This window comes from Phialemonium atrogriseum (assembly GCF_030411735.1).
Source record: "Phialemonium atrogriseum strain 8032-3 unplaced genomic scaffold QBC33scaffold_1, whole genome shotgun sequence".
NCBI classification, from domain to species: domain Eukaryota; kingdom Fungi; phylum Ascomycota; class Sordariomycetes; order Cephalothecales; family Cephalothecaceae; genus Phialemonium; species Phialemonium atrogriseum.
Window position 1 is genome coordinate 1690692 of NW_026848138.1, and position 24644 is coordinate 1715335.

At 55.6% G+C, this 24644-nt stretch overlaps 9 protein-coding genes across 9 annotated transcripts; 5 read left to right on the plus strand and 4 right to left on the minus strand.

Annotated features, from left to right (window-relative positions):
* The first annotated feature begins 1043 nt into the window (after positions 1-1043).
* QBC33DRAFT_26525 (galactose mutarotase-like domain-containing protein) lies at positions 1044-2947 on the plus strand. The gene is made up of 2 exons (XM_060423133.1): positions 1044-2285; positions 2341-2947. The coding sequence occupies exons 1-2, from the start codon at positions 1421-1423 to the stop codon at positions 2718-2720; spliced, it is 1245 nt and encodes a 414-aa protein (XP_060288882.1). The 5' UTR covers positions 1044-1420; the 3' UTR covers positions 2721-2947.
* Positions 2948-3827: 880 nt separating this feature from the next.
* Positions 3828-5746, plus strand: QBC33DRAFT_522142 (serine--tRNA ligase, cytoplasmic). Its single transcript, XM_060426517.1, has 5 exons — positions 3828-4067; positions 4126-4528; positions 4581-4627; positions 4682-5301; positions 5362-5746. Exons 1-5 carry the CDS (start codon positions 3935-3937, stop codon positions 5578-5580), a joined length of 1422 nt encoding a protein of 473 aa, XP_060288883.1. The 5' UTR covers positions 3828-3934; the 3' UTR covers positions 5581-5746.
* Positions 5644-6649, minus strand: QBC33DRAFT_522146 (ribosomal protein S21e). Its single transcript, XM_060426518.1, has 3 exons — positions 6431-6649; positions 6273-6361; positions 5644-6189 (listed from the first exon to the last, which is right to left on the minus strand). Exons 2-3 carry the CDS (start codon positions 6302-6304, stop codon positions 5958-5960), a joined length of 264 nt encoding a protein of 87 aa, XP_060288884.1. The 5' UTR covers positions 6305-6361; positions 6431-6649; the 3' UTR covers positions 5644-5957.
* Positions 6650-7044: 395 nt separating this feature from the next.
* On the plus strand, positions 7045-10133 carry QBC33DRAFT_510514 (telomere repeat binding factor-domain-containing protein; the record flags this gene model as incomplete). Its single annotated transcript, XM_060425776.1, has 6 exons — positions 7045-7105; positions 7180-7580; positions 7645-8094; positions 8134-8212; positions 8265-8801; positions 8884-10133. 6 exons carry the CDS (start codon positions 7045-7047, stop codon positions 10131-10133), a joined length of 2778 nt encoding a protein of 925 aa, XP_060288885.1.
* A 3483-nt stretch (positions 10134-13616) lies between these two features.
* QBC33DRAFT_554119 (uncharacterized protein) lies at positions 13617-15110 on the minus strand (the record flags this gene model as incomplete). The annotated part of the gene is made up of 1 exon (XM_060429476.1): positions 13617-15110. The coding sequence occupies one exon, from the start codon at positions 15108-15110 to the stop codon at positions 13617-13619; it is 1494 nt and encodes a 497-aa protein (XP_060288886.1).
* Positions 15111-15666: 556 nt separating this feature from the next.
* QBC33DRAFT_575170 (sporulation-induced protein) lies at positions 15667-17034 on the minus strand (the record flags this gene model as incomplete). Its single annotated transcript, XM_060430806.1, has 4 exons — positions 15667-15858; positions 15918-16347; positions 16409-16817; positions 16887-17034. The coding sequence occupies 4 exons, from the start codon at positions 17032-17034 to the stop codon at positions 15667-15669; spliced, it is 1179 nt and encodes a 392-aa protein (XP_060288887.1).
* Positions 17035-17318: 284 nt separating this feature from the next.
* Positions 17319-19021, plus strand: QBC33DRAFT_615259 (diphthamide biosynthesis protein 1; the record flags this gene model as incomplete). The annotated part of the gene is made up of 2 exons (XM_060432628.1): positions 17319-17801; positions 17853-19021. The coding sequence occupies exons 1-2, from the start codon at positions 17618-17620 to the stop codon at positions 19019-19021; spliced, it is 1353 nt and encodes a 450-aa protein (XP_060288888.1). The 5' UTR covers positions 17319-17617.
* A 153-nt stretch (positions 19022-19174) lies between these two features.
* Positions 19175-20124, minus strand: QBC33DRAFT_26734 (chromosome transmission fidelity protein 8). The gene has a single exon (XM_060423158.1). It carries the CDS (start codon positions 19781-19783, stop codon positions 19328-19330), a length of 456 nt encoding a protein of 151 aa, XP_060288889.1. The 5' UTR covers positions 19784-20124; the 3' UTR covers positions 19175-19327.
* Positions 20125-20821: 697 nt separating this feature from the next.
* Positions 20822-22573, plus strand: QBC33DRAFT_26736 (aldehyde dehydrogenase domain-containing protein). The gene is made up of 3 exons (XM_060423159.1): positions 20822-20974; positions 21052-21451; positions 21508-22573. Exons 1-3 carry the CDS (start codon positions 20910-20912, stop codon positions 22534-22536), a joined length of 1494 nt encoding a protein of 497 aa, XP_060288890.1. The 5' UTR covers positions 20822-20909; the 3' UTR covers positions 22537-22573.
* Positions 22574-24644: the final 2071 nt, after the last annotated feature.

Here is a 24644-nt window from a genome sequence, read left to right on the forward strand (position 1 = left end):
AAGATCTATTCCACCTCGCCAGCGCATCGAAAGCTAGTCCATGGCTTTCTCCTTGTGCACGATTCCTTACAAGCCCATTGACAAGCAGAGACTAGTCGACGATGAAAACCCTTCGCCTTGCTCAAGCTAAATAGGTACTCTATTACTATCCACGGCATGCCAGCTTCGGTCTTGCTCCATGTGTCCTGCAATGTCCGGCAGTGCCTAGGTTTAGACCTCGTGTTGCTGTCGCGTCAGTTGGACACGCGATGCGCAAATTGTCCGACTGGTCACTGCTTACCTACCTACTTGGGGGAGCTGTGGTGTCTTTCCTCATATAAAAGTTATGGAAGTTGGAGGTGAAGGATGGACTGGGAATGGCTGTAAACGAAGCGACTACATCCGTATTTACCCCAATTAGCAGCTAACTTAACCCCGCATCTACTTCCTACAGAGGAGGCAACCCCGGATTCTAAACAAGCTTTCATCCCAACGGTGCAGCCACACCCGCGCCAATGAAACCTACCACCCGACCTTACCCTGCCAGTATAGGTACAGTACCGAACTACAGATACACAATTCAACCGTATTTGCGAACAACATGGAACCAGGCCAGCACCAATTTGCCAGAAGTGACCTCGGGGTCTCGTGGGAGCAGGACCGAGAACACACAGCCAGGCGATTAGGGGACGAAAATATTACCACCTGTGGCGGCCTAGAGCGGAAGTGAGCTGCTCATCAAGCATCGGGCATCCTGTGCTGCCCCGAGCAAGCGCCGACAGGCCTGGCGGTGTAACGTAAGGTAAAGAAAGGTAATAAGGTAGGTACCTAGTGTGTAACTTGCCCAACTTGAAGTGTGAGCCCAGGAATTGCCGGGGAAGATCCAGCCTCGTGAATTGGGCGTCCCTCGTGTCCCTCTCATTACTCTCCTGTCCACCTATGACGCTTCAGGAAGCTCGGGGCAGCCGTTGAGTACATGCCGCACTCTGCCGGCCAACGCTCGTCATAGGCTCGGATCAACCCACCTTCGCAGAATGATCACCCAAGTCACCGAAGCTCCTCCTCCAGCTTCCAATTTCGAAATAACAAGCTCTCCCCATGCATGTCCGGGATCGTTGACGTACCGCCCCAAGCGGAGTAGCAACAGCATTCGCGGTCGGGGATGGGTACATTCGGATACGCTGGTGGGCGCAGTATTGAAGCTTGATCATCGCCATCCCCCAGCTCCGCTCCTTTCCATTTCCCGTCAACATTGGTTCCCCCCCTTACTACCTACCTACCTACCTAGGGAGGTATAAAGATATCCGCCCTCTCATTCTCTCGCCCTGCCCCTCACCCTACCCCTCATTCACTCCAGGAGGTTGCTACTACTGGGCTACCTCTCTCTCCCCTTAACCTCCGAGCTTGTAGTCCTAATCCCTGCGTTGTCATCACCACCATAATGCGTCTCAATTCCATCTCTCTGACTGTGCTCTTCCTGTCGGGGGTGTTTGCGCGCCTGCAGACGAGGGTAGACGGTTCTGCCGGCGACGCGACTGCTCCCACCCCTGACGAGGATGGGAAGTACTGGATCCATGGAGAAGGCATTTCTGCCGCCTTCATTCCCTATGGCGCCTCCATCAGCAACCTACTGATAAAGGACAAACGCGGGATTAAGCGCGATATCGTGGCTGGCTTCGACAACGCCACCTACTACGGGGTCGACAAGCAGCATCCACATCTCGGTGGTGTCCCCGGGCGCTATGCCAATCGCATCAAGAACAGCTCGTTCGAGATAGACGACATCGTTTACAATGTGCTGGCAAACGAGAATCCCACCGCCGAGCACCCGGATGGTATCGATACTCTCCACGGCGGCCCGGATGGATGGGACTGGCGGAACTTCACCGTCGTTTCTCATTCGGACAGCAGCATCACGTTTTCGATCGTGGATCCCGATGCCGCCCAAGGTTTCCCCGGCGAGGTCATCTCGTACATCACTTACACCCTCGGCGACATGACCTGGGACTTGAAGATGGTTGCCATCCCGACAACAAAGAAGACGCCCATCATGCTGAGCAGTCATACGTACTGGAACCTGGATGGCTTCGCCAACAACGAGACCAACACGGCCCTGAACCATACCTTCTATCTGCCCTATAGCGGGCAGAGGGTCGGCGTTGACAACATCCTCATCCCGACAGGTGATATCATCGCCAACCACCCGGGCTCCGTCAATGATTTTTGGAGTTCCCCGAAGCAGATTGGCGCCGGCTTTGCTGACCCCGAGATCCACAACAACTGCGGGTTCAACTGTTCTGGATATGGTAGGCGTTCCCAGCTTCGCGGCTCTCAAGGGTGGTTCGCTAACTTGATCGATAGACACTTGCTGGCTCGTGAACCGCGAGCAAAACGGCCCTTACGACTGGCGGGCTGAGGGCGGCTTCGTGGCGCGTCTGCAGTCAGCGTGGTCGGGTATTCAGCTTGACGTCTACACGGACCAGGAGGCCTTCCAAATGTACTCGTGCAATGGGCAGAACGGGTCCCTGACCCTGAAGACCACGCAGGGCCTGTTCGATAACCCGAAATTCCCCCGCACGATCCCCAAGTACGGATGTGTCGTGCTCGAGGTTGAGGACTGGATTGATGCTATCAACCAGCCCCAGTGGCAGCGGTCCAAGAAGCAGATCTTCGAGCCAGGCGGTGACCCCTATGTTCTCCAGGCCAGCTACAAGTTCAGCATCAACACGACTGCGACGTAGGATGGCGGGGCGGTAGTAGCTTGGGCGATAATGGGAGGTTTCTGGAGTATCCTGTCTTAGTTCCCATGAATATCGGAGCCCCTGATGTATTTTTACTCTATTTACTTTTTGAAGCATATTTGATATCCCACTCCGCACCGTGACAGGTTCTCCATTAAATCATTTGGTTCTAGTATTGATTACTACCACACGGTTTGCAGCTCGCCGCTCTTTCTAAAGAAGCCCGCCCGTGTCGTGAAGCAATACTGATTTGGTCCCTAGGCACCGGCCAACCGGGCCACCTACCTCGCGGCATGTGAAGCCGCGGAGGAGCTTGAAAACGTCTCGCCACATGCGTCTAAGAGGCAGAAGCAGGTGGTGAGCCGACTCTACTCCCCCCCCCCGTCATTTCCGCGACGATGCACCGATACCACTTGCTAGCTGGCCGACCCCCTCTTTGTCGCCTGCAAGTCCCTAGCAGGGGCCGAGCGTCACCGCCCGGGTAGGGTTGGAGCTGCCGCGGCCCTGTCGCCGTCGCCTCCGTCGCCCCTCCCTGCCACTGCCCCTCCCGCCGCAGCCGCGGCGCCGCGCCCTCTGTCTAATGATGCCCTTGAGGCTTTCGAGGCGCGTATGAACACGCGCTTTGGCCGACTTGAAGACCTCCTTCAGGAGGTAATGCAGGAGGTAAGGCCCCTTCCCTCCTCGCACCGTCTTTTTCTTCGCTGACCCCTGGCTGTAGGTCTTAGAGTAGTCGCCCCGTTCCCGACAGGACCGGGATGAGTAAGACGAGTCGACTCGAACCAGGGGTGCGTTTCTTGCTTTAGTCTGTAACATTTTCGAAAATGAATATTCCATATTTTGGATTTGGTATTTTCCATTGTTCTAATCCGTAAGCCCCGTGGAATCACTCCGTCTCTTCGCTGCTACGGAGTACTCTGCATCTGGTAGGTGGCGTCTGGGCAGTAGGTACTAGGTACCTAGGGAAACGAAGCATCGGGCCGACTTGGGTTCCGAAAGCCAATTAGGTGTGGGACCGGGGCCCGACCTGAGATGGCCGGGGCACAGCGGGGCGCAGGAGGGCGGGATCCTGAGGCAGAATCCTACCCCTCCACGATACCGATTTTGAGTCACTTTAACAGTTTACAGCCCCCCACCAAACGATCAAACATCGTCCCAGTCGTTGATCAACCTCGAAAAAAGGCCCCACAGTTGACAATAACGACAATAACGCCACGATGCTGGACGCTGACGATTTTATCAAGGAGCGCGGAGGTGACCCAGAGAAAATCAGGGAGAGCCAGCGACGACGTGGCGCCCCTGTTGAGATCGTTGACGAGATCATCACCCTATGGCAGGAAGCCCGTGCTGGTAGGCCGCAATGACATTCGAATATACGCTTTCAGCGCCCATTCTGACCCCTTCTCAGCCCAATATGAATTCACTCGAATCGGCACCGAAATAAATGGCGTCCAGAAACAAATTGGCCTGAAGAAGAAGGCCAAGGAGAACGCGGACGACCTTCTCCAACAGAAGGATGATTTGCAAAAAAAGAAGGCCGCACAGGAGGCCATTGCTGCCTCGAAACACAGCGAACTCCAGATCAAGGTTCGCACCGTCGGTAACTACGTCCACGAGACTGTCCCGGTTAGCATGACCGAGGATGAGAACTCCACCATCCGCACGTGGGCGCCCGAGGGATTTGATGAAACCCGGAAGCCGGCATTGTCACATCACGAGGTCCTCTGGAGGCTCGATGGCTACGATCCTGTGAGGGGTGTGAAGCTTGTTGGGCACCGGGGCTACTGCTTGACGGGCTATGGCTTTTTCCTGTATTGTCCCAAAACTCCAAGACTAACGAGTAATGACACTAACACTGTCCAGGAACATGGCCCTGATCAACTATGGAGTGGAGTTCCTGTTCTCGAGAGGTGAGCAACCCTACCCGGACCACCTTCGCAACTTGACCTGACTTGAGTTTGCAGGCTATACACCGAACCAACCGCCCTTCTTCCTGAACCGCGAACAAATGGCGAAGACAGCCCAGCTCTCGCAGTTTGACGAAGAACTTTACCGCGTTTCGGAAGGCGCTGATAATGGCGAGTCTGATCGGTACCTGATCGCCACCAGTGAGCAGCCACTCTCCTGCCTCCATTCCGAGGAATGGCTGCAGCCCAGCCAATTGCCGATTAAATACGGCGGCTACAGCACCTGCTTCCGCAAGGAAGCCGGTAGCCATGGACGGGATGCTTGGGGTGTGTTCCGCGTGCACCAATTCGAAAAGGTCGAGCAATTCATCCTGTGCAAGCCTGACGAGAGCTGGCAACACTTTGACGAGATGATGGCCGTCTCTGAGGAGTTCTACCAGTCTCTTGGTCTGCCTTACAACGTTGTCGGCATCGTCTCCGGGGCCCTAAACAACGCGGCGGCGAAAAAGCAGGATCTGGAAGCGTACTTCCCCTTCCAGGCCGAGTATAAAGAGCTCGTCTCCTGCTCCAATTGCACAGATTACCAAACCAGGGAGCTTGAGATCCGCTTCGGTGTCAAAAAGGGGAAGAACATGGTAGGATCGGGGAAGAAGGAATACGTCCACGCCCTGAACGCCGTAAGTAGTCCTACCTCGTCATTTTTCAACGTGTTTGTTTCTCTAACCTTCTGTCCTCAGACATTGTGCGCAACCGAGCGGACCCTCTGCTGCATCCTGGAGAACTACCAGACCGAGGAAGGATTGACTGTTCCAAGTGTTCTGAGGAAGTATATCCCTGGCCAACCCGAGTTTATCCCCTTCGTAAAGGAGGCCCCGGAGCGGACTGAGAAGACCCCCCTCCCTGCGAAGGGGAAAACGGCCGCAGGAAATCCGCTGCCAGTCCGCGAGAAAAATTAGCTTAGGAAATGGTTACATAGGTGGCCAAAGATAGTCAATGCGACGAAGTTGATGGATTAGCATCTCGATCAAACAGAGCAGCAGCGTATGCATGCACATGACATTTCAGGTGGGGGGAAAAAGGCCAGGGGAGCCCATGGTTTCTTATGCCTTTCACATATCCCAGGCGGGAGTTCTTCTATGAATCTGGCTCATATCTGTCATACGAAACCGAAGAATTCCGCAAAGTAGACGCCCCTTGTAAAAAGACCCAAGTATTCCATGCGGTCGGCTGAGAATTCTATCCTCTACTTCCCCCTCCAGTAGGAAACAATTTTTTTATTCTTGCTCCCCACTACTCAGCTCCCCCGTTCACCGGCCCAAATGTTACCCATAGTTTACCGCACCGCGCTCCAGACGCTCTTGAGGAAGCCGTCCCTCTGGGCCAGTCGGTTCAGCGAGTCGTCGCCCTCTCCTTGCGCGCGCACGAAGCCGCACAGCGCGTAGACGTGGTTGTCGCCGGGGATGGCACGGCCGTCGTCAGAGACCTTCGCGATCGCAATCTGGACGGCGGCATGGTCCTTTGCCCGGATGATGCGGTTCGAGGCGCTGCACTTTCTCGGGATGTAGCTGTTTTTTACATAACCAAAAATTAGTCAAATTGTTTATTTAAGGGGGCGTAAGGTTGGGAAATCGGAGGGGGGCCGCCATACAGATCCACGATGTTGCCCTTGTCGTTCTCCATGTTTACGTGCTGACCGAAAATCGGAAAGTTGTCTGGTTGAGTTGGTGGTGATAGGAACTACGAAAAAGATGGTGGTTAATTTCGGGATTGTGCGTGGACCGTGCCCGGAAGAGGGCTGGGTCGTACCTGAGCTTGAAATCTCAAGACCAGCTGCAAGGTCGGTAGGCACGGTTTGAGGCAAGCTCTGGGATTGACTTACTGACAAAGATACGAGGACGACGTCGGGGATTAGAGAGGGTATATCGAAAATGAAGTGGGATGGTAAAAATGGCAAGGTGGTGGGCTGAATCACGTGAGAGGTTGAAAACCCTCCACCTCGGTGCAGGGTAGGTACCTAGATACCTGAGCGGAACCAGTGGGGTGAGATGGATTTAAGTTTTGCCGAGTTTTCACGATAAGGCCGGATTGTGATCCTTGCGTGCCAATAAAGCGGCGAGGACGTAGACAGGCCGCCTCGACTAGAAGCACTTTGCGAGGTCCCGTTAGTTATTGCACGCCTGAGAACTTTTTTGACTTTTGCTCCCATATGAAAGTAGATGTCTGCTCAAATCTCCATACCGTTTTCGAAGGCCAAAAAGAAGGGGTTTTGCGGCCAGGAACGGTAGTCGAGGCAAGAAAATTTCTCCGACATCCAATCGGGCCAAGGTCGCCGTGAGCGGGGCGGCCGTCTGGGGAGCTAGGTTGACGATCCGGGTTGATTGAGATCGCGAATATCGCCAGTCAGATCGGGAGTCGCAGACATGGCAGACATTGCTCCTGATTTGGCTGCAGACCTGCTTGCAGCCTTCGCGTCTGTCCCTGGTATGGTCCCTTGCGATCGCATTTGCGACCGGATTCGAGTGTTCTCCTGGTGGGCATTACTGACATGATCGCAGACGACAAGGTTGAGCCTGGGCCCACGATCCCCGAACCAGAGGTCACAGAGCCTACGACGTCACCTTCGAAACGGCCGCGGACAGCCGAACTTGACGACGAAGGTTGCGCCGAGAAGCGACAAAAGACAGATGATCATGGGTCCCCGGGGAATGTTCTCCCAGACATGGGCTCGACCAGCTGGGATATCTCCACCATGATCCAGAATGCGCTGGGATCTCTGGACGAGCAATTGCATCAGCCTGCCGTTACAGCAGACGATGGCGCGAACTACAATTCCACCGCGGACACAACCCATCCTCAGCCCACGACTGCGCGGAAGGTAGAGCAGAAGCGGATGAAGTTCTCCAGCAATCCATACTATGTGATGCGGACCATGAGCCTGCCATTGTTGGGCAGTTTGGTGAGTCGTCGTCCATGCCCTCGGCCGCCTCAGGGAATAAGATCCTAATCAAACTGGGTTACAGGCCGTCCAGATCCTGCTCGCTCTCTCACAACAACCCAGGCAGGAGACCCTGGCGCTTATCGCTGACCGGGAGTCGGAATATCGCAAGGCTTACGACCTCCTAAAGAATTCTCTGGAGCACGCGAGACGAATATTCTCCGAGTCGTCGCCCCTTCTTTTCGCCGACGATCTGGAAGTCAGCGATTCTGAGGACCGCGAGACACTACGGATGTCGAATCTTGCCGCCATAAGCTCCAGTGTGCTTCAAGGAGACGATGGTCTCGTCTCCGAATGTCACGAGAACTTTGCGGCGGTCTTCATACCGGAAGATGGAGAGTTTGCCGAGAACACGGCAAATTTGTGCATCAGTTTCAAGACACAGGCGTTCTTGATATCGATGAAGCAAACCGAAGATAGTCAGGGCAGATCCGATGCGCTAGATGCGCATTTCCCGGCCAATGTGGACGAAACTGTAAGCCGAAATCTCGGCGACAGTCCATCCAGGACACAGGAAAGAGAGAGGTTAGCGTCGGGGATCAGGACTCGGAGACAGGAGCTACTTGAGTCCATCCTCGACGACGAGAAGAGATGTAAGCCTCGACAACCGCCAAGTTCAAGCCAGTGATGCTAACAGGAACCCAGCACGGTTGGCAGAGCTGTATCCGTTCGAAAGCCTCGCTGATGATCTAGGCGCATACTTGCAAAGCCAGTTGGGAGCGACAATAGAGTATGCAGAAAAGTATGGGATCAACATCCCGATCAGCGAGGACTTGGCCGTCAGCGAACCGTTGGAAAATGGCCAACTTGAGACCGATCACGACGAGCTATCCCTGCTCTTACAGAACGCAACATCCGGCCTGATCCCAAATGGTGCGGAGGATTCGGCAAACATGGATCTCGGCTCGAGTACAAATGAAGGCTCTACCAGCTTAAGCGACAGTCTGGGTCTTGGTAAACTCATACAGGAGTCTCTATCAGGCCAAGGTGACCCAGCGAAGGAGGAACTAGCAGACACGACAGCGACAAACGGGACTGGGACTGATATGTTCGATTCAGGGGGTCTCGCATCCTTGATCGCATCAAAACTGAACACGGGCTTTGGGAACGTCTCAAACGGCAGCCCCAGTTTCTCCAGTTCTCAGCCGTATCATCCAACAACGCTACCCCCCAGCAGTGCCGGTAAGTTTGCTATCAGTTTGGCCATACGTGCTTCGGGGCCATTGCTAATATGACGCAGCTGCTGTTCAATCCCCCTCCCTAGCTCAACTCAACCAGCTATCTCAAACACCGTACTATTCATACACCCACCAACCCCCGCCGCCACCGCAACCTCCCGCAGAAGGAGGAACGCTCCCCCCCAACCAGACATTCCCCACCTCGATACTGTACGAGCGGGCCCGACAGGCAGCTGTTGCCAAGTCGTCTTCCACTGCCCGGCGCGAGGGACTCCATTCTACGCGCAGGGCCTGGACCCCTGAAGAGGAGAAGGCTCTCATGGCTGGCTTGGACATGGTTAAAGGCCCCCACTGGAGCCAGATTTTGACACTTTTTGGGCAAAATGGAGCCATCTCGGATATTCTAAAGGACAGGACACAAGTTCAACTCAAAGACAAGGCTCGGAACCTCAAGCTCTTCTTCCTCAAAACCAACTCGGAGATGCCTTATTATTTGCAGTGCGTCACCGGTGAGTTGAAGACACGGGCGCCCAGCCAGGCTGCGCGGAAGGAAGCCGAGGAAAAGGCACGACTGAATTCAGAGGAGGAACACGCGAGGCTCCAAGGGATCACGACGCATGCACAGAGCCTCCACAACAATAACCGGAATACCAGCAGCCCAGTGCCGATCTCGGGAGCGTCAACGTCCACGAGAGCGAGCCCTGTAACGCCCGGTGTTGGGGTCGCGATCCCGGCATTCTCGCCCGTCAGGAACACACCCATTGCCGCTGCCACATCGCCAAATGTGAAGAGCGAGCCGACGGACCCCCTAGCGATGTACCAGGCCAAGATGGAGCGGCTCGACATGTCAGCGATACAGCAGGCGGTGCATCAGCCGGTGCATCAGCCGGTGCATCAACCGGTACAGCAGCCGGCGCAACAGCCGATACAGCAGCCGATACAGCAGCCGATACAGCAGCCGATACAGCAACCAACGCAACAACCCAAAATCGAACGACCGGAACAGCCAGTTGTGCACCGGGCTGAGATTGAGCGACCTACGATGCAGCCAGGAGCACACACCGAGATGCAGCCTGCAGGCCAGCCGGGGGTGCAAGAAGCTAAGATCGAGCCACAAGTACTTTCTGCACGCCAGACCCAGCCTCAGAAGCCTTTAGTGCAGGCACAGTTGCAACAGGCGTCCCAACCGCATGCACACCCCGTCTCAACTACGAGCGGCACCAGCACGCAATCAGCACCACGTCCGGCGCCCCCCACCCCTCCGGTCACCAACCATGAGACCACAGTGCCGGAAACGAAAACATTTCAGCCTTCCGTGACAGCGCCGTCTAGCTGAATCCCTAAGATAAGCCTGAGCGTATAGCTGCATGCGAATACGGAACAGGCTTCCGACATTTTAGCTCACTCGGGCGCGATACATGGGGAGGCTTGTGCAATGGATCCACGTAAAGCACGACAGCTGCTTGCTGTGGTGAAACCGGGAGCCTCTCCCATAATGCCGGCATTACTAGCTGCTGATTTTTGATGCGAACTCTACACGCCTACGGGTAGATAGGAGTCTAGCGAGTTGAGGGCCCACCTTGTCCTACGAGGCAAAACGAGGCGTCTGGCGGGGAGAGAAGTAGAAGCTAAGGGGGGTGGGGGGAGCCTAAAGATATCAGGCAGCCAGCCGCGAGGCAATCATGGCCATGGGTGGCCATGCTCGTGTAGACGGTATTCACCGCTTCGGAGGGCCCTGCTAGCCGTCTGGTACGGGTGTTTGTTTGTGCGTCATGATACCACATTTTTGGACGAGGCGGCGCACAGTAAGTAGTACTCGTCTACATCAAGTCGATACAATCGACCGAATCGAGGGACCATCGGCAATTTGCCTGGTTCGTGGGGTTCGATTATAGAGTATTGAATATACGTCTACCAGCAGCTTGTTCTGCGGGAACCACTCCGTTTCCAATACGTGCTACTCACTGTCTCCTCCTGGTATCAAAAAAGATAATGAAGCGGTTCGACCCAGGGGCCGAAGTCTTCCATTCCCTGTGGACACAGATACAGCAGGGATTCATATTGAGGCCCCTTGGCTTCGTGATCAGGAACACGAGCCGAGGATAGAGTTGTCCAGCGGCGTAGGCTGTCACTCTAATAAATCCACGAGTACACTAATGATGGAGACATCGCCGTCCTCTCAGATTGCTGCGATGTTGCTCAATCACCAAGTGGCATCATAAACGTCGGCCAACCCAGCTAGCAAATGGGTCGTCCCGACTTTCCCAGTTTAACATCTAGGATTTGGCAGCAATGAGTATGTTTCGCCTAGCTCTGTCGAATCTCGATTAAGGAACTCTTGGTCAGGAGAGCGTCGAGGTACCGGACTGCTTGCCCGATCAGGTCCATCGCAATCTCGATATGTAGCACGACAGGTGAAGTCCACGTCACTGTTTGACACTGCGAACGAGTGAGTGTCTTCTCGGGCCATTCCATACTCGGATACCACCCAGCTTGGTCGGCCATGCCTTTAAATAGTCCGGCCCGCCGCCGTCTTCAGCATCAGGACAAATCCCACGCGACCGACTTGGCTTTGTGTGGTTCGAACGCCTTTTCTCAGCCTTACGGACACAGCGCATTTTGCTCAGCCATCGTATCTCAGGGGTACAGTTATCGAAGGGACGACAAGATGCGGTGTGCAATGTGTGGGCACAAATTCAACCTCCTGAACCACAATGGTCAGTCTTATCCGTCGAGATATTGCCGTGACTGCTTCTGTGGCAGGGTCGAGAACCTCCTGTTATGTCCGAACCCCCGGAAGTACGTAAACTATATGTGGTGTCACGATCGTGAGTACCTATGGCCGCAGACAATATGGCATGGGGAATGAGTGCTAATCAAGAGTCGCTGTGATAGACATGAGATGCTGCGCCGCGAACTGCAGTGAGGACATCAGGTACTATGATCCGGTAAGATATAAGTTCTGTAGCCGCCGTAAGTAAAGCCCCCTTTCTGCTCTTCGCCAACATGCCAACCTGGTGACCATCTCCTCTTCTCCCACAATTAACCTGCTGCCCCCAAATAGACAGCTGCGAAGCCCCCAACTGCGCAGCCCATCGCCAAGCAAACTCGGGCTTCTGCGCGGACCACGTCTGCCGATCGCCAGACTGCAACGAAGGGCGAGCCCCCGACGGCGCCTTCTGCGCCCGGCACACGTGCGAGTCGCAGGGCTGCTGGGCCCGGGCCTCGGGCAGCGGCGAGCCGGGAAGCCGGGGCCGGTTCTGCAACGCGCACCGGCGCTGCGACCGCGGGGCGTGTGGGCGGCGCGTCCACATGCACGACAGCGGGGAGATGAGCCGGTTCTGCGGCGACCACTACTGCCGCTGGGACGGGTGCGAGAGCGAGCGCGGCCGCGAGGCCGGCGGCTACTACTGCTACAGGCACACGTGCCGGCGGCCCGGGTGCGCGGCCGCCCTCGCCCTGGCCGACGGCTCGTTCTGCGCGGACCACCAGTGCGGCCGCGTCGGGTGCAGGAGGGACCGCTTCGACGGCGCCATGTGGTGCGGCTCGCACAAGTGCGGGAGGAGGGAGTGCGACGGGGAGGCCCGCGAGGGCGTCGGCTTCTGTGCCAGACACCAGGGGTGCGCGGCCGCGGGGTGCAATGGGGATAGGATGTTCGGGACAGAGGGAATCCACATCCACGACCAGTATAACAACCGTGCGTCACCCCCTTTTTTCCTCCCCCTTTTTCTCCACGACGGCAGGAGCCCTTATTGACATAACAAACCAAAAAAAGACCACCCAGACCGCTGCCGCTATCTCCCGGCGCCCTGCGCAAACCGCGCCGTCGCGGGCGGCCACTTCTGCGCCGAGCACACCTGCCTCGTGGACGGCTGCCCCGGCCACCGCGGCCCGCTCTCGCCCTACTGCGTCGCCCACCGGTGCGGCGCGCACCACTGCCCCAACCGCCGCCACGGCCTCGCGCCACCCCCGAGTACGACGACGGCCAGTCACTGGGCGGCTGCGGCTGCGGGCGTCTGGCCCACCACCGCCGCCACGTACGACGCGGGGCCCCCGCTCCCCTTCTGCGCCGTGCACACCTGCCAGGCCACCTCGGCCTCCGCCGTGGGCGGCGGGTGTCGCGGCCAGGCCGTCAACGGGTCCCGCCTCTGCCAGCGGCACAAGTGCGTCTTCGCCGGGTGCGCCGTCGAGGTGCTCGTCGGGGGCGGCGGCGGCGGCGGCGGCGGCGGCGGCGGCGGCGGCGCCTGCTTCCAGCACGCCGCGGCCATGGGGGGCGGGGGACCCGGGATCACGGCGGCGGCGGCGGCAGTCGGTGGGCCTCCCAGGCAGGGGTTCGTCCCGGATGTCCACTGGGGGCTCGGCGGCGGCGGGCCGATGCGGACGCCGCTGCCGCCGCGTGACTTTGGTGGGGGTTATGGCGAGTATTTCGATGGGGGGCCGCGGATGAATCTCCACTATAGTAGGTATGGGTAGGTAGGTAGGTTGGATACTGCAGTTTTGGGTGTGGGGAGGCGGGTCCGGATTGTCTGTCGACTTCCTCGTGTAAAGGTGGAAGGAGTCTGGTAAGTTGGATCGGGGATTGGGAATGAGAATGGTCAAGTGACCCTTACTATGGAGACTGGATAGGCGAAAGGTTTCATTCTCGCCGCACATATAGCTATGATTCTTTACTTTCATCATCCCTAGGTGCTAGTTGTTGTGGGGGAGGTATCCCAGGACGGGGATGGTGAAGCCCAGAAGCTAGGTACGCTCGAGAAGCAGAACAGTGATTCACATTCGAAACTCCCAACTGTCCATAGACATACGCTTGACCATCCATCTAAAGTGCATCTTGCCCAACTACTGATTGCTTCGTGCCGCTACCCGACCAACCGCCAAGATCTGGCGATACGTACTTCCGCATCACGTTCTCCCAAGTCTCTCTGGCTATCTTGACGTCGCTCAATGCCTCTAGACGTGCCTTAGACAGGCGTATATCGGATGTCAGTTTCATACAGGCTCGGAAATCGCTCGGTATACCCAACGCCGTAGACCGCGAATCCCACAAAACCCAACCGCTGGTCTGCATAGTGTGGCGGAACCAGGGCTGGTTACGGTGCCGCACATGCTCCTGGTGTTTGGCCATATCAAACCAAGCTATATTGCATGTGTCGACTCTCTCGGAGGTGAAGCTGAAGCATAGCTTCGCTACATCATGCCCCTGGTCCCTGTCGGAGTCGAGATACACAGCCGCTGCCAGTTCTAGACCGGCCGGTAGTGGGTCAGATAAAGTACTCTCGTAGATATCTCGGAATAGTGGCGCGAAGTCCAAGAGTGGACATCTCAAGACATGGTTTAGGGCTGCAAGTCCGAGAGAACCGAGGTTCCGCAACGTCGTCGTCTTCGTGTGGTTCCAGGCAGTCCCGCCCATGAGATATTGTACTGGGCAGCCCGCCCCGAGAAGCTCTGCCGTAGGATACACGAGCTCCCCACCCGGCGGAAAGGACTGCTCCTCCAAAAATGCGAGCCGCACCGCATCGTAGAAATGACCGGAAATCATCTGATGGAGGCCGAAGTGCGTGAGCAACACGTACCTGTCTACGCACCTCATTTCCTCGAGCTCCCAGGGCTTGAGGTGCGAGAGCAGCAGGTCGAATCGAGACTTTGCAGAGAAGAGCTCGGGCCCGGAGCGGAAGGGAAACGCGGTGGCGAACAGCTCGAACCTGGCAAACGCGCGTCGGAACCTGATCTTCTCCGTCGGCGACAAGGGGAAAGGGGACCCAGGCTTGGCCTGGGGCAGCAGAGTACGATGGGACCAGTATGGGGCATTGGACCAGCTTTTGTTCTTCACTCTGTAGGCAAAATCATCGATGAACGAGTCGAGCAAGGTATGCAGTTTCCACAGCGCCTTGACCTTGTCGAACTGGCAAGGCTCTGGCGGCCTCAGATTTCCGCCATGGTAGTCTTTGATGTGATTGATTATCTTCTGCTGCTTCTCAGAAGGAGTCTCGTCCGCTTCAAGGGTCGGAAAATAGACTATGGCGAGAGCTTCGTTGAGGATCTCCGGCTCGACGTGGCTGAGAACAATCCGCATGATAATCCTTCTCCGGTGGATGAGATAGGCCTGGAAGACGACCGGCGAGGAAGAATACAACGAGCCAAGATCCACGAAGTCGTCCAAGCTTCCAATGATCTCACCAAGGATCTCCGGTGAGAGTTTCTCGAGCATCGATCCAACATCGTCTGTCTCGCAAGGGCCCTGGTAACCGGGCGGAGCCGTAGGCTGTCTCACTGGTCTCAGTGCCACTGGCCGTTTTGGCTCTTTGGGCTCCATCTTCTTGCTTGGATAGGTAGGTAAATTGTAGATGCTTGTCTTCTGGTGGGAAGGGACGGTCGTTGCGATATAGGGCTTCTTGATCTCAGGCACAAGAAGTCGAAGCTCAGAGAGGATCATGCTAGGTAGTTATAGGTGGCGGTATAGGATAATTCTTGTAGAAAGCATGAAATGTGTCCCCGATAACCTTCCGGCCTTTCTCTATGCATGGAAAGGCTAATGGAAGTGACCAACCTAGGTAGTCTCCCGCAACAGGGTTTTGACAATCGTCCCAACTCAAGGAAAACCTTGCCAGCACACTAATACCGGCCTCCATGGCATGGCGGAACACTGGTTTCATGGATTCCATCGGGCTGGCATCTACCACGTATAGCATGATAGCATGATAGCATGATAGCATGATTGGCAGCCGTCAAGGGGTATCTCAGTCGACCATCGTGGTCTATTCTATGCAAGGAGCACTTCAGGTCTCCGGACCATGCCAACAAAAATGCGCAAAACCTAAACGCCCGCTCCCGGTATCTGAAATGTCCGCCCGCATTCTGGCGTCAACGGTTCACAAGAAGTAATCGCCGGGACCGCGTCGACCAGCAGGTACGTGCCTCTGGTCATCTGGCACTGCCGAGAAGATGCTGAACTTGGTGTTCAGAGACTTATCGACGGTCATGATAGATGCCACATTGCCACATCTGTAGCAATAGTTTGGAGCTGACCAGACCGTGACAACAGACTTCTCAGGGAAGTGGAACTATAGACGTTGTCAGTAGAGAGATGGAAGGTAGGACGGGTTGGAGTCTATTAACGAACCTTGTATCCTTCATTGACCAGTTGATGGGCACGGGCAATGGTTTTCAACCCATTCACGTGGTTGAACTCAGTCGCAACCTTATCGCCAAAGAGCCAACCGGCACCACGCGGGCTGACAGCCCAGGTGTCGATATCTTCGGGATCGCTCCATACAAGGTCACAAAACGCTCCTTCGTGAGGGATCTCTTGCGCACGAGCAACAACCCGGATCTGGTCGATGGTCCTGATCTCCGGGCTCAGGCCTCCGTGCACACAGAGGACCGTCCCATCAACGATGGCCGCAAGGACCAGGAAGTCGAAGACCTGGCAGCAAGCCTTCCAGACGGACGCGTTGCCGTATTTCTGCTGGCATTCCTCGTAAAAGCCATAGACCTGAGTAATTTGCCGCGACTCGTGATTGCCGCGAACAAGGACGATCCTATCAGGGTATCTGGACATGGTCAGCGCCTACCCCCGATGCAGCCCCGCTTGGTTGGTGACAGGTGAAATACTTTGCTTTCAGGCACATAAGAAGCGTAAATGTCTCGAGGCTGAAATACCCTCGGTCGACGAAATCTCCGAGGAAGACGAATCGCGTGTTGTCGGTACCGGTCGAGGTTTCGTCTATCGTCGAGTCAGACGGCTTATCTGCTTCTGAAGAATCCCCAATGGTCTCATCACCCTCGGTCTCCCCCGGAGCCTCAGACTCCTTGATCTTCTTCTTCAGCTTCGGGTTTGTTATTTCCGTGGGCGGTTCGATGTCCTCAGACGTAATTACGGTTGTCGCCGTCTTCGGGGCTTCCACATTCCTCTCGCCAGGCATTCCGCCGGCTATGCGAAAGAGCTCGAGGAGATCGTAGAACTGGCCGTGGATGTCGCCACATATTGTAACCGGCGTCACAACGGGCTGGATGTTCGACTCTGAGAAGCGCCAAGGTCAGCATTTGCGGTCATAGGGGACTGTATCAATGGGTGCCATTCTCTCTGTACCTTCCATCAACACCTCCTTTACAATCTCGCACAACTGCTTCATAACAGGCTCCGGGAGGTAATGACATTGTTTTGCTTCCTCCAGCCACTCGTCCAGACCCGAACCAGGTCGAAGTTTGGCAGGGCCAGGCTTGGGGATGCCGGCCATCTTTTCTGGCGGAAGCCGTTCTCGCGTTGGGTTTATATATGGCTAACGATGATCAAATAGAAAGCCAGCTCTATCACTACAGGGTGAGGATCTACTTGGAGGGACTCGGAAGAGGCGTGCTGGGCGGGCGCATCATCCGTGAATGTGGTTTGAACTTGACCTGCAGCTCGAGGCATGGATTTAATGACAGGGGTTTTTGCCGAAGTTTACGCGGCATGGTGGGCCTGCAAAGAACTGAATTGACCTCGTAGTACGAGGAGGTTTCCACGTAAAAGCATTTTACGAAGCAGCCTGAACTGCAGAGCGATTTCAACGCTGTAGCGTAGTAAAAAAAACCTGGCCCGTAACATAACTTGGGAACGAGGACTTTAAGCGTCTTTTTCGGACACCGATACCCCTTATTAAAAAAAACTGCACTGAATGTGGCGATATTAGCGACGAGTCTGAGACCAAACCAGAATTGGAACGTCAGCGTGCTTGTCCGTACAGCTTCTGAGCCATCAGGTTGAGTCTCGCAGGGTTCAGGGGTGCAGTGCAAATTCTGCCTTGGAAATTGTCTTTGACTCTTCACTTATTATCCAAAATGGAGGACGACCGTGCCCAAGTCGATCTGGGCATAGCGGCCGATATTGAAGAAGCTCATGGCTCGCAACAAGCCGCTGCAATCAGGCAGCCAAAGAAGCGGTTCGTCGGGAGGAGGACGGCTGACGCTACGGCAAAGTCTGGGAACAATGCTACTACCGGAGGAGGCACTGGGGCAGTTCAGGGTAATGTACCCAATGTTGCCCATGTGCTCAGGCTCTCTCTCATCTAACAAGTTACCACAGCGGCTCAGCCAAGGCGACCACCAAGGCTGCTGAACCAAGTACCTCCGGAGATACTAAACGACCCGGAGCTCAAGGCTGCGCTAGCACTCCTGCCCGCCAACTATTCCTTCGAGGTTCCCAAGACTATCCACCGCATTCGTACCCTGGGGGCCAAGAAGGTTGCGCTGCAGATGCCAGAAGGCCTGCTCATGTTTGCCACCACAATCTCGGACATCCTCACCCAGTTCTGCCCCGGAATCGAGACGCTCATCATGGGCGATGTTACCTATGGGGCATGTTGTATCGATGACTACACAGCACGGGCCATGGGCTGTGATTTGCTCGTCCACTACGCCCACAGCTGCCTCATCCCCGTTGACGTGACCAAGATCAAGACACTATACGTCTTTGTCGATATCAGTATCGACACCACCCACTTGCTCGCAACGCTCGAGCGGAACTTCTCGCCGGGGAAGACGGTAGCAATGGTTGGGACCATCCAGTTCAACGCCACGATCCACGGAGTCAAGTCGACGCTCGAGAAGGCCGGCTTCAAGGTCGTGGTCCCGCAGATCGCGCCGCTGTCGAAGGGCGAGATCCTCGGTTGCACGTCGCCGAACCTGTCGACGTACACCGATGCCACGGTCGACCTGATCCTGTACCTCGGCGACGGCCGCTTCCACCTGGAGAGCATCATGATCCACAACCCCAGCATCCCCGCTTACAGGTATGATCCGTACTCGAGGAAGCTGACCCACGAGACCTACGGGCACGACGAGATGCAGGACCTGAGGCGCGAGGCCATCCGGACCGCAAAGGGGGCCAAGAAGTGGGGCCTCATTCTGGGGTCTCTGGGGAGGCAGGGCAACCCCCACACGATGGCTTTGATAGAGAGCAAGCTGAAGCAGAATGGCATCCCCTTTGTCAACCTCCTGCTCAGCGAGATCTTCCCGGGGAAGTTGGCGTTGATGGACGATGTAGAATGCTGGGTTCAGGTGGCCTGCCCGCGGTTGAGCATCGACTGGGGATATGCGTTCCCTCGGCCATTATTGACACCTTATGAAGCCTTGGTGGCGCTGGAAGAGAGAAAAGATTGGGGAGACGGAGTCTATCCTATGGACTACTACGGCAAGGACGGTCTAGGCAGGACGAAGCCGCTGAGTCTCGTCGAGGCTACTTGATCCAGGTAATCTACCAATCAAGAATATCACACCTTCCTCCCGAGTCCCATGCCTCACTGGTGAATTCGAGCTGTCTTTGCCATCAATACACCACCCTGAAGGTCGCTCGTGGGATGGCCTTACGTTGTCGCCGGCAGCATATAGATGAGGAGCCGTTAATTCCACGGGAAGATGCGAAGACGCCAGTGGCAGTCTTGATGCCTCTGGAGAAGACTCTTAACCATCACCAATGGCTAGACGAATCCTTGACTTCGTGAGTGATGGTAAGGTGTCGCGGGTCATTCGTGAAGGGGGAATCCTCGACGACTATGAGGCTTCTGCCCCTACCGGCTCTGGCCGCTGCGAGAACACAATCTTGTACTTGACAATCTCGACGACCTCAAGCTCCTCGGCAGGCTCGTCCTGTGACTCGTTTCGGCCGCCACGGCGGCGGACGACGGCGAGAGGCTTGGGCAGCTTTTTGACCTCGCCGGTGAGACGCTGGTGCTGGCCGACGTAGAGGTAGACTCGCTTCATCCACGACGTGCTGGAGGGGTCCAGGGCGTCGGGGTTATAGTCGGGGAAAATGACACGCCCGATCGGGACCGCCGGTCTGGTGCCGCCTTGCTCGACAACCAGGTCAGCGATAACTGAGCCGGGTATGTTGATGGCCCCCTGAAGCTCTAGTAATGCCAGGCCAGACGGGGTCTGGAGAAGCCGCGGTAAGGGGCTCGGCGTGGCCTGCTCTCGACCCGTCGGGGGATGGAGGGCAATGGACGACATGGACGTCGGCCTCAGATCCTAGAAGTCGGAATATGATAGTTCCCGCCCGAGTTGCTGCTCTCTACCCGGCTTCTGTTGTTGCATGGCCGACGGGTCTTGGGAAGCTCCTAACAATCCAGACTAGGTACCGTTACGTTAGGCTTGTTTATACAGTAAAGTACACTGTATTGATACTGTACGGATCCTCTTCAGTGCTTCCATGTACCGTACCCATAGAGGTGCCGAGGTTTTGGGGATCGATGTGCACCCCAATTTTAAAGAGCTACCCACACACCCCCACCTCGCCCCTCCATGCCTCCATGTCACCTCTCGCTCGTAATTGTGCCGATCATGCGCCCTCGCGTTGACCTCTCACATTGCAACGCATCCGACGGGACTTAGCAGAGTCCAGGGCGAGCTCCACTAGTGTGCGTACTAACTGGAAAACATTGCTAAACATGAGGTCATCCCAAGGTCGGGCAATGCAACCTGTAAGAGCTGTCACCGACTCACTCACCACAGCTACGGAGTTGTTGGCGGGGTTAACCCAAGAGGTGCCAAGGGATTCGGCTCTCACTTCTCAGATGGCTGGAGCGGGGTGGGAAACTTGGTCATGATGTGTAACTTATGTGGCTTAACAAGAGGTAGGAACTATTGCCTAGAATTAAGGGGATTGGGAACTCCACGGTAGTTGAGAGCTCTGATGGGGGAAGGGAACAATTTGTCAGAAAGTCGCCAATGCGTAAAATCAAATGCCCTCTCGCTCGCCCCAGTTACGTACTCGTTCTCCGTTGGGGCGACATGCTATCCCCGTTGGCCCGGAGAAAAGGACGTAGGGGACGGAGTAGTGGATGGATCTCTCGCCATCCTCAATCTCATAGGAGGGTTGTGGGAAGATGTACTCGTTAGCCCGAGGGAGGAGAAACGGAGAGGGGGGGGACCTCCCATTAGCACCACCCTATCACCGTGATCCGATGCTATGCACCTCCCGATACTCCTCTCCTTGACCCCGCTCTGTAAGTTGCTTCACACCTTCTCCTCCATTTGCCGCTTGAGCTCCCCTACAAGAAACCCCCCATCCCCAGAATCCAATCGCGATCGCAACACCTTCTAGCCCTCAAAACCGTGCTCAAGATACCCGTTGAAAATGTCGAATCTCTCTATCGAGCTCAAGACGCCAATTACTGGCACCTACAAGCAGCCCACCGGCCTGTAAGTTCTTCCCAACCTGGCGCACTAGCTACCTAGGTAGCTACGAGTCCCCGGGCAGAAAGCTCACTCTGTAGCAGGTTCATCAACAACGAGTGGGTTGAAGGTGTCGACAAAAAGACCTTCGAGGTCATCAACCCCACAACAGAGGAGGTCATCTGCTCCGTCAGTGAGGCCACAGAGAAGGATGTCGACCTTGCCGTCGCCGCTGCGCGAAAGGCCTTCGAGGGCGTCTGGCGCGAGACCACACCCCAACAGCGCAGCATTCTGTTGATCAAGCTTGCGGACCTGGCGGAGAAGAACCTGGACCTGCTGGCTGCTGTCGAGTCTCTCGACAATGGCAAGTCCATTACCATGGCACGAGGCGACGTTGGGGCCGTCATCGGCTGCATAAGATACTACGGAGGGTGGGCGGACAAGATTGAGGGCAAGACTCTCGATGTTGCTCCGGACATGTTCCACTATACGAAGCAGGAGCCTGTGCGTTTCTTCAATTCCCAGGCTGTGATACCTCGCTAACAATTGTCGTCTTTTAGATCGGTGTCTGTGGCCAGATCATCCCGTGGAACTTCCCTCTTCTCATGTTTGCCTGGAAAATCTCCCCTGCCCTTGCCACCGGTAACACAGTTGTGCTCAAGACCGCCGAGCAGACCCCGCTCTCTGCTCTCGTCTTCGCCAACCTTGTCAAGGAGGCGGGTTTCCCTCCCGGTGTTCTAAACGTCATCTCCGGTTTCGGCAAGGTTGCGGGAGCCGCTGTTGCCTCGCACATGGATATCGACAAGATTGCCTTCACTGGCTCAACCTTGGTCGGTCGGTCTATCATGAAGGCTGCTGCTTCGTCGAACCTGAAGAAGGTGACGCTGGAGCTAGGCGGCAAGTCACCCAACATCGTCTTCAACGATGCCGATATCGAGCAGGCGATCAGCTGGGTCAATTTCGGCATCTACTACAACCACGGTCAGTGCTGCTGTGCCGGCTCCCGTATCTACGTCCAGGATGGTATCTACGACAAGTTTGTCGCGGCCTTCAAGAAGAGGGCGTTGGAGAACAAGGTTGGAGACCCGTTCGCGGCCGACACCTTCCAGGGCCCGCAGGTCAGCCAGGTCCAATATGAGCGTATCATGGGCTACATTGAGTCCGGAAAGCAGGAGGGCGCCACGGTCGAGACCGGGGGTGCCCGCCACGGCGACAAGGGATACTTCATCCAGCCGACAATCTTCACCAACGTCACCCAAAACATGAAGATCATGCAGGAGGAGATCTTTGGCCCTGTCTGCGCCATCGCAAAGTTCTCTACGGAAGATGAGGTCATCAAGATGGGCAACGACTCCAGCTACGGCCTCGCCGCGGCCGTCCACACCAACGACCTCAACACCGCCCTCCGCGTCACCAATCGCCTCCGCGCCGGCACCGTTTGGGTCAACTGTTATAATCTTCTCAGGCACGAGGTACCATTTGGGGGCTACAAACAGAGTGGCATTGGACGTGAATTGGGAGAAGCCGCGCTGGCGAACTACACGCAGAACAAGTCTGTTGCTATTCGGCTTGGTGGTGCGATGTTCTAGAATGGTCATGGCATTGGTACACGAGAAGCCAAAGCAAGCTAGAAGCTGCTTGCTTAACCACAAGAAGGGATAGTCAGTGTACCTCGCTGAGACTTTTCTGGACAGCGGTGCTTGCAAACGGCGTCAGATGGGCTACCTTAAAAGCTTTGGATGGCCGAGCGCCTTCCAAGAGATGATGAGAATGAGACAGATGGGATGAATTGATGTGGTGGTGTAGTCTGGCCTGAGCCCCTAGGACTATGAATATGATCTCTTGTTTGCTCTTATGAAGCTCTGCGGTCCAAATGATCACCTTATATTCCCGTGTTTCCCAGCGCATTTTGAGCATACTACCCTCAGCTTCACTGCCATAGGTCTGACGCGGGTGAAGAATGCTCGAGGGAAGGTATCAGCCTCTTAAGCCCCTTTCTCTTCGCCTACGTCCAAACATGTCGCTAACAAGACAGGGATACTTATCCAACAGATCGTTAGATTCTGGGTTTCCCAAGTAAGGAGTAGCGAGTCAGTTGTATAAAGTCGAGAAGCATCGACGTGACGAGTCCGATAACCTTTGACTGGCATGTTATATCTGGGTTGTAAACCATGGCGAGGACCTCTCTTAAGCGACGGAGGTGGATCTAGGCGATGACTCTGTCCGCGCTGTTTGGTTGAATATGGCTGGTCATGTCGTAAAGTACATCTTCGATCATTTTCTTGGCGACTTCTTCCATAGAATCACATACAAAGTGATCACCAGTAATTCAGAACTCAGTCCACTGGGCGAGGTCCTCACGGTGGATTCCAGAATCTAGCCGAAAGAATGAAATTAGATATATGTTATTTGGAGAGTGCGTTGAAGTAGATTGTTTGCTCATAGAGAAGGTTGTCTCTTACCTTGAGATGTACACAGTTTTCGCTACTGTACATATCAGGTTCCCAAGTTCCGGCCACAGGGTCCCCCTTGCATGCGGGCTAGGATCTTTTGGTCCAATTATATCACTTTGTTTTCGGCGTATACGTACGAGCAGCGAAAATTGTGTGTACATATAGCGGAGCTCTGCAAAACTTGAATGGGAGGAGAGGTTCCTGGCAAAGGCATCCAAGGCATTTCTGTGGAGGTTGTCTCCGCGGGCATTTAGCTATTTGGGAAGGGACAATTAGGTATTCGGGCAGGGGCATTCAGCTATTCAGGCAGGGGCATTTAACTGTTCGGGCAGGGGCATTTGGCTAGCCATTGCTGTCGCAATTGCCGTCTCTGTTGCTGTTCCCAGCAGCCCGGAACCCCTGCCCAGCACAGACCCCTGCCCGAATAGTCAACAACCCCTGCCCGCGGAGACTTGACCTTATATGTATAACCTTCACTTTTCCACTTACCAACAATTTCGCAAGTACGTCAACGAGCCGGTTACATTGTGGTTCAAGGGTCAGAAAGCGAGGGTCACAGAGCGACCGATTACCTTGCTCCTCCTATTAATCCTTGCCTTGCTAAGCTCTGGGAGGAAGCTGCTAGAGGTATTTTGGGACGGAGCCCACTCGGATACTCGTCGCTGTAGAAAACAACGTGGAACTTGAACCAGCCGCGTTGCCGCGTAGGTTCATCATTGCGCAACCCCTCAATTCTCTCTCGGGTGTACTTCTCCTCCTTAGGTCAGGCTCCCAAGCTCGGCATCCAGCTGGTCCCCAACTTGCTTGACCCTCATCAAAGCGTCAATCTTGGCTGTGGCTGGAATCCGCTTTTTCCTTTGTTTTTACTGAGGGCGGCAAAACTGTTCTGAGCAGCTCTCGACTGCCTTAACCCCTACTTATACTACCGCTTGCTTGGGTCTGTGCGCTGCAGCGACGGCAATAGCGACAGGCAGCGACGGCAACAGCGATAGGTAGCGACGGCAATAGCGATAGGTAGCGACGGCAATAGCGATAGGCAGTGACGGCAATAGCGACAGACAGCGACGGCAAGAGCGATGGCAATAAGATACTGCCACCTGCTAGAAACCCCGTCGGCCTTTGGATTGTGATAACTAGGTAATTACTAAGTGAGCAATTAGGGGAGCCTGACTTCTTGGCCTGAGGACCAGTCGCCTGGGCAGGTGTGGAGGAAGAGTCGGGGACTATGTTACTCCCAGCATTGA

Excerpts from the sequence above, each read along its gene's own strand:
- QBC33DRAFT_26525 (XM_060423133.1), top strand. The coding sequence starts at position 1,421 with ATGCGTCTCAATTCCATCTCTCTGACTGTGCTCTTCCTGTCGGGGGTG. Across the intron at positions 2,286-2,340 it reads GTTCAACTGTTCTGGATATG|ACACTTGCTGGCTCGTGAAC; the intron begins GTAGGCGTTCCC and ends CTTGATCGATAG.
- QBC33DRAFT_522142 (XM_060426517.1), top strand. The coding sequence starts at position 3,935 with ATGCTGGACGCTGACGATTTTATCAAGGAGCGCGGAGGTGACCCAGAG. Across the intron at positions 4,628-4,681 it reads GGAGTTCCTGTTCTCGAGAG|GCTATACACCGAACCAACCG; the intron begins GTGAGCAACCCT and ends TTGAGTTTGCAG. Across the intron at positions 5,302-5,361 it reads ACGTCCACGCCCTGAACGCC|ACATTGTGCGCAACCGAGCG; the intron begins GTAAGTAGTCCT and ends TTCTGTCCTCAG.
- QBC33DRAFT_522146 (XM_060426518.1), bottom strand. The coding sequence starts at position 6,304 with ATGGAGAACGACAAGGGCAACATCGTGGATCT. Across the intron at positions 6,190-6,272 it reads AAGGGCAACATCGTGGATCT|CTACATCCCGAGAAAGTGCA; the intron begins GTATGGCGGCCC and ends TGTAAAAAACAG.
- QBC33DRAFT_26734 (XM_060423158.1), bottom strand. The coding sequence starts at position 19,783 with ATGTCGTCCATTGCCCTCCATCCCCCGACGGGTCGAGAGCAGGCCACG.
- QBC33DRAFT_26736 (XM_060423159.1), top strand. The coding sequence starts at position 20,910 with ATGTCGAATCTCTCTATCGAGCTCAAGACGCCAATTACTGGCACCTAC. Across the intron at positions 20,975-21,051 it reads TACAAGCAGCCCACCGGCCT|GTTCATCAACAACGAGTGGG; the intron begins GTAAGTTCTTCC and ends ACTCTGTAGCAG. Across the intron at positions 21,452-21,507 it reads ACTATACGAAGCAGGAGCCT|ATCGGTGTCTGTGGCCAGAT; the intron begins GTGCGTTTCTTC and ends GTCGTCTTTTAG.